The sequence below is a fragment of the Propithecus coquereli genome, unplaced genomic scaffold, assembly GCF_000956105.1.
Source record: "Propithecus coquereli isolate 6110/MARCELLA unplaced genomic scaffold, Pcoq_1.0 Scaffold300, whole genome shotgun sequence".
NCBI lineage: Eukaryota > Metazoa > Chordata > Mammalia > Primates > Indriidae > Propithecus > Propithecus coquereli.
Window position 1 is genome coordinate 821,676 of NW_012148620.1, and position 13,765 is coordinate 835,440.

A 13,765-nucleotide genomic window follows, 5' to 3' on the forward strand; every position below is an offset into this window, starting at 1 on the left:
AGAGACAGGGTCTCGCTCTTGCTCAGGCTGGTCTCGAACTCCTGAGCTCAAACAATCCGCCCGCCTCGGCCTCCCAAAGTGCTAGGATTACAGGCGTGACCCACTGCTCCAGGCCCCTTCCATCTGTTTTCAGCCTAGCAGCCAGGGGTTGATCCTCTCAACCCCTAAGTGAAGTCAAGCTCTACTCCTCTCTTCAGAACCCTCCAGTGGCCTCCCATTGAATTAAAAATAAAAGCCAAAATCCTTATAGTAGCTTACAAGGCCCTATGCCATCTGGCCGTCTATTACCTCCCTCACCTCATCTCCTATTACTGATCTGACTTGGTTTCACTGCTTCAGTCACACACTGGGCTCCTTTCAGTTCCTCAGACGTGCTGGGCACATAACATCAGTTTCTTTGCACTTGCTCATCTTACTCCCTCTATTACTTTTCCCCCAGATGTTCGTACAACTTATTCCCTTACCATCTTCAGTTTTTTTCCCCAGTAATCTCGGTAAAGCCTACCCTCACTACCTTAAGTTGATACCCATTCTACCTTGCCTCCCAGTGTTCCCTATTCTTCCTTCCTGCTTTATTTTTCTCTGTAGCACTTATCATCATCTAACATACTATATATTTTACTTTATTTACTGTATTCCCTCCTCCCCCCGCCGTTAGTGCAGAGACTTTTGTCATGTTTTATTTACTGCATTTAAAACAGTGCCTAGCACATAGTAGATACTCGGTAAATATTTTTCGAATGAATCAATTTAAGCAGCAAGCATCCTTACAGATATAAATTTGTATAAATCCATGATTCATTTATTTATTCACTCAGTAAACTTTTTTTCATTCAGGGGATCCATGAGGTCAGAACTGTTTCATAATAACTCTAAGACATTATTTGCCGTTTTTCATACTTACTCACTCATGAACATGCTGCAGCATATTCCAAAGCCCATATCACATGTGATATCACAACAGATTTAATGCACAACTAGGTATGAATATCCAATTACTTTTCTGTTTAGCCAGACATCAAAGAAATTTATAGAAATGTAGAACAATGCCATTCTTCTCTTCTTTTTTTTCTCTTGGAAAATATATTTATTTTCATTTCAAAAATGATATTCCTTATAGAAACATGTAATGGTTTTTAAATTTTTTGGCTTTAATTTCTAATATGGTAAATATTGATAGATTTAAACCACGTAAACCAAAGCTCTTTGAGATTCTCAGTAATTTTGAAGAGTTACTATAAAGGGGCCCTAAGACCAAAAAGTTTAAGAACAGCTGTCCTAGGCCATGCATGATAAGCATTTTTGAACTTTATTCTAAGAGCAATGGGAAGCCATTGAAGGGTTTTAAAGCAAGCTAGTGATATGACCTGGCTTAACTTTTGAGAAGTTCACTCTAACTGCTATCTGAAGAATAGATTGGACTGGGTCAGCAGCAGGAAGGGGAGAGGAACAAATATGAAGTTACTGCGTTTGTCCAGGTAGGAAATGATGGAGGTTTGTACTGAGGCGGGGTATTATTTCCTAGGACTTCCGTAACAAAGTGCCACTAACTAAGTGGCTTAAAACCACAGAAACTTATTGTTGGCAGGGTCATTTTCCCTCTGAAACCTGTAAGGGGGAATCCTTCTTTGTCTCTTCTAGCTTCTGGCGTTTGCTAGCAATTCTTGGCATTCCTTGGTTTGTGGATGCATCGCTCCAAATCTATTTCCAAGTAAGGTCCCATTCTGAGGTTCTGGAAGTTAGAACTTTAACATATCTTTTTGAGGGATACAATTCAATTCATAACAGGTGATAACAATAAGGACAAAGAGAAATGGGTGTTTAAACATATATTTTGGAAGATACTCCCGATAGGAGTTGCTTATGGATTAGATATAGAGGATGAGAAAAAGAGAATTCAAGGATGGAGCTCATATTCTGCCTTGAGCAGCTAGGTAAACAGTAGAGCCAAATCTATTAACATGGAGACATGAGAGTGGGACCATTTTTCTTGTGGGATAAATTTCCAGAAGTGGAATTGTGAAGCCCCTATTTCCTTAAGTATCCTCATGCTTCTATTCTTTCAGATATGCTATAGCATTATTAGTATTGTCTCAGTATCATTCTGTCAGATCCCCCTGATTTAAACAATCAGTGTAGTAAAATAATAAAGCACAATTCACTTAGATATACAAACCAGAAAAGGAACAAGGAACACATACTGTGGGAGAAATTTATTTATTTATTTGTTTGTTTGTTTTTAAATTTTTTTTGACGGGGGGCACAGTTCGCACTCTGTAGCCCAGGCTGGAGTGCAGTGGCGCAATCATAGCTCACTGCAACTTTGAACTCCTGGGCTCAAGCGATCCTCCTGCTTCAGCCTCCGGAGTTGCTGGAACTATAGGCGCACACCACCATGCCTGGCTAATTTTTTTAATTTTTTGTAGAGATGGGATCTCACTGTGTTGCTCAGGCTAGTCTTGAACTCCTGGCCTCAAGTGGCCCTCCAGCCTCGGCCTCCCAAAAAGCTGGGATTACAGGCATGAACAGCCAAAATTCTTAAGTCAAAGTGAGACAGACAGTAAGAGTTGGCAAAATCCTATGATGTCCCAAAAGTATTTACTTCTATATGGAAATTCTATTTAAGTTTAATAACATGCTATAAAATTGACTACACTTTCCCCTGCTGAAAGAAAATCTGACCTTAGATAAAAATGTCTAAGTTCCCTGGTAACATCATGAAGTTAAGGATGTCAGTTATATTACTAAGTAACATTACTTATGATAAAAAATGACCACTTGATTCATAAATTAATCTGGACTGGAAGGAACTGCAGAAGAATGATAAATACCTGATGGGGACACTGCACTTGGGAATGCCCTGAGTTTCCTGTAATTGATATATCCCTTATGTGACCCTAGAAGCCACGGTTACAAGAAATAATAGCACCAGTAAAGCAGCAGGGCTTCTAAGCCAAGGTAGACCATACATCCACTGATAGAGATCTCACACCTGAGCTATATCTCCCAAAGAGAAGATAGCAATAAACCCTTCATGTTTTCCTGTCGTGGAAGGTGCACTGTCTACACATGCATTCTGTATTAGGACTCTTGTTTGCAGGTGACAAAAAGATCATGTTTGTCTGGGGAATATTTTGTTTTTGTTGGCTTGCCTAACAAAAAAAGGCAGGTGTATAGTTGAAATGACAAAAATGTGAGACCCTAATTCTCTCTCCATCTCTGACCACTACTTTTTTCTCTTTGAATACTTTATTCTCTCCTATTGCAGACCGATTTTCTTCAGGAAGTGGAGAACATTGCCGTTTGCCATTTTTGGCTCATACCCTTTTCTTTTTCTTTTTCTTTCTTTTATATTTCAGTAAAATATACATGAAATTTGCCATTTTAACCATTTTTAAATGTACAGTTCAGTGGCATGAAATATATTTACATTGCTGAGCAATTATCCCTACCATCTATCTCCAGAAGTTTTTCACCATCCCAAACTGAAACTTTGTACCCATTAAATACTAATTCCCCATGCTTCCGTCCCCCAGCCCCTGGTACCCACTGTTCTACTTTCTGTCTCTATGGATTTGACTATTCTTGTTACCTCATATAAGTGGAATCATACAGTATTTGTCCTTTTGTGTGTCTAGCTTATTTCACTACACCCTTACCTTTTAATCAGAGAGGAAAGAACCTTCTCTGCACATGCTTCCATCCCTTAGCTCCATTTTGAAAAATTCTGAGAGAAAACTTTAATGGGCATGGCTTGAGTAACATGCTTACTTTCAGACAGAGAAGATGATGGGTGTATGATTTGCTCAGTTGGGTTACATGGCCATCTTAGTGTCTTCTGCAATTTTCTGTGTAAACATACCTTCTCACAGAGTCCTTCCCTGTCCTCTGTTTCTGAGATAGCACCCCACATCACTCTAGTCTCTTACTCTGCTTTATTTTTTTCCAGAATACTCATCACTGTCTATTATTAAATATATTTATTTGCTTATTGCTTCCCCAACCACTAGAATATAAGATTTATAACACCAGGGACTTTCTCTGTTTTGTTCATCTCTGTGTTTCTAGTGCCTAGAAGAGTGACTGGGACATAATAGGAACTCAGTAACTACTTTTAATTAATTAATCAGAAATTGGGCTGGAGATACAGATTTAGTATTCATTGGTAAAAGTGATTAAAAGAAATTAATTATTCTTTCTTCTGCCTCCCTAGTGAAGATAAATAATTAGAAATCAAAAGGAACTGAACTTTCAGTATATATGAACACAGTGATTAAACATGAAAGTTATGCACAAATACCAAGAGAATTATACTTCCTAAAGATGGATAATTGTGGAAAATGTAACCTTGCATGATGGATGAAATTGCAGTAGATTAAGGCCTTTCTGAAGTTGCTTTTTATTGCTGGACATTCACATTTAAACTGTAACTATGAATATATAAATGTATCAGGTGTGTGCATGTTGTATGTATATACACATACATACCTATTAACATTGGAAGCTGGCAAAGTAGATGCGAATCTTAAGCCATAATGGTCAGTACTGTTCTTTCTAACTTGTCCTTAACTATAGCCAAGCAAGACAAAATACTCTGGAGCACAACTTCACATTGTCATGCTGCTCTGCATGAGAATCACTCAGATCTTGTTCACTGTGGCTGCCTCAGCTCTCTTCCCCTACCTGTCCTTAATTTCAAGGGAAGGACGACAAGTCAAAGAATAGCAAGGCAGGGGCTGTATCTAAAAAGACAAGAAAAATGTGGGCAAAATGATCTCTTGTGCTTCTTGACTTTTTGGTGCTTGCTTTCTTTTACTTTCCTTAGAGTATATATTAGCCTTTTGATGCTTATTGGACATACTGTTGCACCTCAGCCAAATGTAGCCCCGCCCCCAAAATGACTTATTTCTTATCTCCTCTCACCCGTCCAGACACACCTCACCTCCAAGTCCAATCAGAACTTTCATACCCTAGCAGGAAAACAAACTACATTGCCTCAAGCTCATCTCCCTGCCATGAATTTTTCTTACTGCCTATCTGAACCAGAAAATAAGTTCCTTGTGGCAACTTCTTGCTTTTCTTCCTAGACGATTAAATAGGGAGACCCATGACCAAAAAGTTCTGGAGCCAACCCCCACCCCTAAATTCAACTTTTAGGAAGTAGGAAAGGCAGATTTGGGGTACCAAGAATAGTTTGGCTAATCATAATATCACCCTCTCCAAGTTATTCATAATAATAGTTTGACATTTATTCTTTTTTTTTTGAGACAGAGTCTCACTCTTTTGCCCGGGCTAGAGTGAGTGCTGTGGCGTCAGCCTAGCTCACAGCAACCTCAAACTCCTGGGCTCAAGCAATCCTCCTGCCTCAGCCTCCCAAGTAGCTGGGACCACAGGCACGTGCCACCATGCCCGGCTAATTTTTTCTACATATATTTTTAGCTGTCCAATTAATTTCTTTCCATTTTTTGGTAGAGACGGGGTCTCGCTCTTGCTCAGGCTGGTCTCGAACTCCTGAGCTCAAACAATCCGCCCGCCTCGGCCTCCCAGGGTGCTAGGATTACAGGCGTGAGCCACCGCGCCCGGCCAACATTTATTCTTAATTACCAGGGGCATAATAATGGTCATGCATATTACAAAGTGCCTATCAAATTAATTACTAAGTTCTACTTTTCACCTATGTCCTTTTTCTGATTATTTGTTACTCACGTAGTATGATCAGCTGCTCTCAATTTAAGAGGTAGCATTGCTAAAAAAGTACTCAACTCTGCTATAATTAGTATATATAGTTACAATATCTTGGGTTTTAAAAGAAAAAATTAACTGAAATGTTGCAGTTTCCTGAGTAATCTATGGGAAGCCTCGGCTTTCTTAGCAACTTCTGGGAATCACATTTCTTTATGATATTTGATTTGGTTAGGAAACCTAATGTTATTAGCCTGGAATTTGTGAGTCTTTGAAAGGGGATGAAAAAGCTGCCCAGTCTTTCTATGAATCACAGACTTGCTAGATGGATTTGGAGACAAACTTAGGAAAAACCCGTTCAATACTGACCAAAACAAATGATATACAGTGTCATCACAGTACTAATAACCATTATGGCTTAAGACTCACATCTACTTTGCCAGCTTCCAATGTTAATAGGTATATATGTGTATATACATACAACATGTACACACCTGATACATTTATGTACTCATTTATATATTTTCTGCTACTAATTGGGTAACCGAACTGCCACATTTTAAGGGATTCCCTTTGGTTTATTATCTGCAAATACCTGGTTATCCTCTACTGCAGCTGCTACAATGTACAGGCTATCATTCTTCCATTCTTCAAGATGGTTGATCAAAAGTTACTGCGAGGCTCAAAAAACTGATTTCTTCTTTTCCTGTGTCTGATAAACCTATGGAACTTTGGTATATCAGATATATTTGCTGTGGTTTATGTACTTTCATACTTTTGCAATTACTTAGACTTCTAAAATGTATTTTTTTTCTTTTATAGGACAATGAAGGTCAAACAGCTCTACATTATGGTAAGATGTTTCTAAATTATTAAATATAATGTTTGAACATTTTGTCTGTTAGCTTATCTCAACTTTGTCCATCCCTATATAGTGCTTAGAAAAGTACCCAGCAGCTAGCAGAGACACAATAACTTTTTGTTTACAAAATAAGATTAATAACCTAGAAAGTTAGAGATATATTAAAATTCTTATGGTCACATTCATAGTAAATTAAACATTTGTATTCTATCAGCAGAAATGGAACCTCCTCCAACCCCCTTTATTTCATTCTTGGTACTGTCAGTGACAAGTGAGAGGCTAATCATTGTCACTGTAGAATCTAACATCTCTCCTACAAAAAATACTTTCTTGACATAATTGAAGTAAAGAAAATAAACCTTATTTTTAAACTCATTTCCCCCACTAACTTGTTAGCTTAGTTAAGTAATCTTTACTTAAGTAATCTGTAAAATGTGGAAAAATAATTCACAAAATGGAAATAATAAGAAGGCTCTTAGAGAGCTACTTGGTAAATTCAGTGAGAGAAAAGATATTAAAGTATTTTATAAACTGCAAAGTACTAGTAAATAAAATTAAAATATTCTGTTTGAGTGTGAATATGGTTGAATAAAAGACAGCCATCAATATTTAAACCAGATTATGGATCAACCACATTCAAACCTTTCAGGAGGGAATGCATTAGGCTGTTTTGCCAGTTTGGGCAGTCCTGGACTGCCGTTAGTAACAAGTGGCTCAGATGGCCCTGGACACTTTTTTCTACTGCTCAGCATTTTCTTAGATATCAGAAACCTTGCTGGGTTATCTAGGAGTCTAAACTACTGGACTAGATATTATGCTATCTGTATATATATTAGCCTAATAGTGAAGATTGAAATGTCTGTCACCAAATGCCTGCCCCAACTCACTTATGAGTTTAGCTAGTATGACCTAAGTACCAAAACCAGCAGGAAAAAGGAAATCGTGAACTTTTGAAAATAGATGCAAAATTCCTAAATAAAATGTAAGCAAATAAAATCTGTCAATATTTTTAAAAGAAAGATGTGTCATGACCAAGTTGGGTTTACCCTAGGAATTCAAGGATGATTTAACATTACTACATTTATTAATGTAATTTTCTACATTAGCAAATTAGGTGAAAAACCATGATTGAATCAAATGCAGAAAAAGCATTTGAGAACATTCAACATTCATTTTAAGAAACAATATAGAAGAGTGTTTAAGATTTTGTGCTCTTAAGCCAGACTTTTTATTCTAGAATTCTAGTTCTACTACTAGCCTTAGACAAATTATTTATGCATTATATCTCAGTTTACTCATGATAAAATAGGAATACCCTCAGAGATTTGTTATGAGAATATGAGTTAATCCATGTAAAGTGCTTAAAACAATGTCAGACACCTAGTATGTACTCAATAAATATTAGATAATTTTTTAATGATAAAAGCTCCTAAACTAGGAATGGAAGGAAACTTCTATGATCTGATTGAATTGTATGTTGAAAACCCAGAGCAGACATCATTATTAAAGATGGAAGATTTGAAGCATTTCCTTAAAAATCAGAAACAAGAAAAGGATGTGTACCATAATATTTCTCTTTAATATTGCATTGGAATTCTAGACTACACACACACAAAAAAAACCAACAACAAAAGAAATAAAAGTTGCATGAGATGGATAAAAAGAAGCAAAACCATCATCATTCTCAAACAATACAATTAGCTACGTAGAAATCCAAAAGGCTCTATAGTCACATTGTTAAATCTAATAATGCAATTTAGCAAGGATGCTGAATGCATCAATTTTTAAAACTTCATTCTAAACATTAGTATAAAAAAGATAGAAAATTTAAAAATTTTTTTAAATATTTACAATAGCAACTAAATCCTAAGACTCAGCCTAACAAAAGATATGTAAATTTTTCATAGAAAAAAATATTATTTTTTAAAAGACATTTATTAAAGACATAAATAGAAGGACATAAATAATAGTCCATGTTCCTAAATGGGAAGACTCGATGCTATAAGGATCATTTCTTCCGAAGCCAAACTACAAATTCAGACAATTTTTATAAGAATCCCAGCAGGTATTTTGTGGAATTTAACAAGCTTGTCCTAAAATTCATGTGGAAGAAAAAAGAGCCAAGAATACCTAAGGCAATTTGAAGAAAAACAAGAGAGACTTATTCTTCCAAATATTAAGATGTTATTTTAAAGCTATAATAATGAAGGCAGAGATGGATTTCCAGCATGACAGTGTAAGAAGCTACACTGACCTGCTTCTCTGTGAAACTGGTGAAAAATATTTTTGAAAATACAGACATTTGGGCTAGGCGCAGTGGCTCATGCCTGTAATCCCAGCACTTTGGGAGCCCAAGGCAGGAGGATTGCTTGAGACCAGGAGTTTGAGACCAGCCTGGGCAATATAGTGAGACCCCCATCTCTATCAAATTTTTTTAAAAATTAGCCGGGCATGGTGGCATGCACCTGTAGTCCCAGCTATTTGGGAGGCTGAGGCAGGAGTATTGCTTGAGTCCAGAAGTTTGAGGCTACAGTAAGCTCTGATCATGCCACTACACTCCAGCCTGGGCAACAGAGAAATACCCTGTCTCTAACAAAGCAAAAATACAGACATTTAAACCTTCTGGAAATGGTACTAAGGACAAACAGCAAATGAAGAAATATCTATTCAAGAAAATCTATAAAAATTTGGTAAGAAGGCAAGAGTTTGTGATATTTGAACCAAGATCACTCCCTCCTTTCCCCCTCCCAGCTCAGTGCTGTGGAGACACCTCTCTAGAATGCTTGTAGTGAAAAACACAGGGTTCCCTCTCCTCCCACCTCCTAGCCAGAGGGCTTCCTTCCCAGGAGGAACAGGACAAACATTTCTCATCCTGCCTCCAGCTGTCTTTGGCTGAGGCTGTCCTGGCCAAATGCAGTCAAGAGATGAGGGCTCCCTTATTCTGCCCAACTACCTCTCATGAAACAAAGGCTCTACCTTGGTTGTAGTGCACCGAGAATACTGGGGCATGCCTCTAAAAGAACCATTAGAAATGTGCATGTACAATACAGTATACAGGTAATCTGTAGGCTCCTGTCTATAAACAGCCCTCTATATAGTAGTTATTGTTTTCTCCATTTTATAAATGAGGAAATCAGAACTCAAAGAGCTTAATAAATGTGCCTAAGAGAACCAGAAATTCAAGCCCATGCCTCTAAGTTAACTAGGAAAGGTAAGAAAAACGAATGTTTTCCCAGGCCTCCTTCCGCAGCATTCATACCGCTTATTCCTCAAACGTGTTTTCGATGTTTCTGTCATGACGCCTCTCATATTACTAAGAGCCGTCTGTTCTAAACCCTAATTTTCAACCCAGAAAAACCTTTTCTCAGCTACCCCACAGCTGTGATGGCAATCTGGGATAATCGGGCATGAGTCAAACAACCACAGAGAGTCAGGAAAGAGGAAGAATAAGCTTTTCACAGTGATTGTAAGGACTTCACAAAATTCAGGGCTACCCCTTTTTCCTGAAAACGCCAGCTTTCTTTTACTCTAAAATATTTGGCGTAAGGTCTAGAGTTCACTGCTCTGCTTACAAAGACAATCCCTGCCAGTGTATCCACGTGCTCTGCTGAATCAGCTCTTATTTCCATCCCCTCATTCTTTCTTTCATCTCTCATTCACATGTTTTTCATTGCCTTCTCTGGAGCATGGGCTGTGTCTTCCTTTTACTTCTCCCTTCCAGAAACTGTAGCAACAACTAAACCAGACTGAATGTGCCCTTGAGAATTTAGATGGTCACTCTGTCACCCCTGGTTAACCATTAGGGGTGAATGCCTTTATGGATGTGGGAATGTGTCCGTTTAAGTTTGATATATTTAAAATGCATTTATAGACGGTAACAGGGTAGGAATTTTCAAAAGGCCTTTCTGACTGGCTTCAGAAGAAGCCCTGTTTTCTTTATGTACCAATACAGAAAAATCTCTGAGATACATTGTTGAAAGAAAAGATTAAAGTGTAGAACACTGTATGTAGTGTGCTATCTATACATGTTTGCTGGTAGTAAATGCATAAGATAGCTCCAGAAAGATATATAAAAAGCTAATAATGTTGGTTTCTGAGGAGAAGAGGAGCTGTGGGGCTAAAATACAAGAATAAGATAAAAACTTTTCGGTAAACCCTGTTATAACTTCTGTATTTGGGAACATATGCATATATTACCTGTTCAAAATTAAATTATTTTAAATCTGGATATCATGAGCTCCATTAGTACTATGAATATGATTTATCTTCTTAATTATATTTCATTCATTCAACAAATATTTATTAAGTACCTACTACTTGCTGGGTAAAATATACCATTCTTTATAAGATAAGAGATGTCCTCAGATTCCTTCACTTCCCACTCCATTAAAGAAGGACCCAATAACCATAGAAGTGTGTGAGCAAACATTATATCTAGGAAAACTCTGGGTTGGGTTTCAGTGCCAACACTGCCTGGAAATGAGCCTCTTAAACCAGAAGTGACAAGGAATTGATACTGAGATCCTGCGCATGAGCCAGGACCTTCAAAAGGCTATACCCTCGATTTTAAAAAACAACAACAATAAAAGATTAGATTAGAAAAACTTGGCCCTCCAATATAAGGAAGACAAAAAAGCTCATCTGCCTTAGACCAGTATCTGAATGGGAACAAAAGCCCCATCTCACACCAGTGTGGGGTTCAAATTTATACTCTGATTGTTTCAGGAATCTTAAAGTCACAAAATCAACATAATAAATATACTTGGGCTGGTTTACCTGCTGAGGGACCTGGCAGAAGTCAATGCTAAACCTTTCTTCAGGGATACATCTTCAACCTAGAAAGCACAGAATTCCTTCAGAATGAAGCCTACTGAGAATAATCTCACAAGCCAAAATTACAAAATACACTTGAGTGTATGTCAGCAGACATAGTAAACCACAGTATTGGACTTTGAGGAACTTGAGTAAAACTAATGGATAAAATTGATCAGAAAAAATCTGTATTAAATCAAGGAATCAAAAACACAAGAGCAAGATACCCCAAAAAAGAACAGGCATATTTGAAAGAGAACCAAACAGAACTTCAATCAATGAGAAAATACAGATATTTTATAATGGATAGGTAAAAGTGCAGAATTAACACAAGTAAAGAAAAAACTGGCAAACTGAAAGATAGTTCTAAAGAAATTACCAAAAAGGCAGCACAGAAAGATAAAGAAATGGGAAATGTAAAAGAGACATTAAAAATAGAATGAGAAAGTTCAACATTTTTAAATAGGAGTTCCAGAAGGAAAGATTAGGGGAGAATCAATATTTAAAGATATATTTACTGGTAATTTCCAGAATTGATTAAACACTGGAATCTTCAGATTCAAGAATTATGAGATCTGATTAGGAATAATCCGAGGTATTCATATAATGGAATAAATACTATACAATAATGAGAATGAACTACAACTACATACAGCCACTTGGATGAATCTCACACGTACTATTGAGCTCAAGATGCCAGGCACAAAAGAGTACATACAGTAAGCTTCCCATTTATATAAAGGTCAAAAACAAGAGAAACTTATCTCTAGCATTAGCAGATAAGATAATGATTACCTTGGAAATAGGCAGATAACAACTGGAAGGGGTTAACAGGGTAGACATGCTTCTGAGATTCTAATAATGATCTGATTCTTGAGCTATGTGTTAGTTACATGGATAGGTTCATCTTAAGAAATTTTTTTTTTTTTTTTTGGAGACAGAGTTTTACTCTGTTGCCTGGGATAGAATGCAGGGGCTTGATCACAGCTCACTGTAACCTGTAACTCCTGGGCTCAAGTGATCCTCCTGGCTTAGCCTCCTGAGTAGCTAGGACTAGAGGCATACACCACCACACCAACTGATTTTTTTATTTTTGTAGAGACAGGGTCTTGCTATGTTGCCCAGGCTGCTCTCAAGCTATCCTCCCACCTCGGCTTCCCAAAGTGCTAGGATTATAGGCGTGAGACACCATGCCCAGTGTCATCTTAAGAAAATTTATATACAGTTGATCCTTAGAACAACACAGGTGTTGAACTGCATAGATCCACTTATATGCAGATTTTTTTCCATAAATGTTAGAAAAATTTTTTGGAGATTTGTAACAGTTTGAAAAACTCACAGACAACCATTTAGCCTAGAAATATAAAAAAAATTAAGAAAAAGGTATATCATGAAAGCATAAAAATATGTGTAAATACTAGTCTATTTTATCATTTACTACTATAAAATATACACAAAATCTGTTATAAAAAGTTAAAATTTATCAAAACTTACACAGACTGTATATAACACCATTTACAAGTAAGAGAAATGTAAACATAAAGATGCAGTATTAAATCAGAACTGCATAAAATTAACTATAGTATAATACATACCCTATACTCGTATAATAATTTCGTAGTCACCTCCTGTTGCTATTGCAGTGAGCTCAAGTGTTGAGAGTATCTGCCTAAAATACCATATGATGCTAATCATCTCTGTGTGAACAGCTCCTCTTTCTGGTAAATTGAGTACTGCAGTAAAAAGTGATCTCTTGCAGTTCTCTTATATTTTTCATCGTGTTTAATGCAATACCATAAACCTTGACTAACACCATGGGACCCATATGAAGTGCCACTAGTGATGCTGGAAGTGCTCCCAAGAAGCAGAGAAAGTCATGACATTACAAGAAAAAGTTGAATTGCTTGATATGTACCGTAGATTGAGGTCTGCAGCTGCAGTTGCCCATTTCAGACAGACGATTCATCTTGTAAACAGATGAAATAATCTTACAGTATCAATAAATACAATGCAGTACTGTAAATGCGTTTTCTCTTCCTTATGATTTTCTTAACAACATTTTCTTTTCTCTAACTTACTTTATTGTAAGAATACAGTATAAAATACATATAACATACAAAATATGTGTTAATCAACTGTTTATGTTCTCAGTAAGGCTTCAAATCAACCACGGGCTGTTAATAGTTAAGTTTGGGGGAGTCAAAAGTTATATGTGGATTTTCTACTTCATGTGGGGTTGGTGCCCCTAATTCCTGCATTGTTCAAGGGCCAACTGTGTATGATTTTGGTATTCTTCTGTATGTATTTTTTACTCTAATATAAAGTTTACACACAAAAAAAGCCAAATGTAAACAGATATATGGTGGTAGTGTTACTGACTCTATTTATATTAGTAAAATCTCATTTAAT

At 36.9% G+C, this 13,765-nt stretch overlaps 1 protein-coding gene across 1 annotated transcript in view; it reads left to right on the plus strand.

The window, feature by feature from the left end:
• The window catches only part of ACBD6 (acyl-CoA binding domain containing 6), a 198,367-nt gene that overhangs the window by 153,836 nt on the left and 30,766 nt on the right, over positions 1-13,765 (plus strand). The window contains exon 5 of the mRNA XM_012649666.1: positions 6,505-6,535. Coding sequence (XP_012505120.1) covers positions 6,505-6,535 — 31 coding nt within the window. The remainder of the gene's footprint in view (positions 1-6,504; positions 6,536-13,765) is intronic.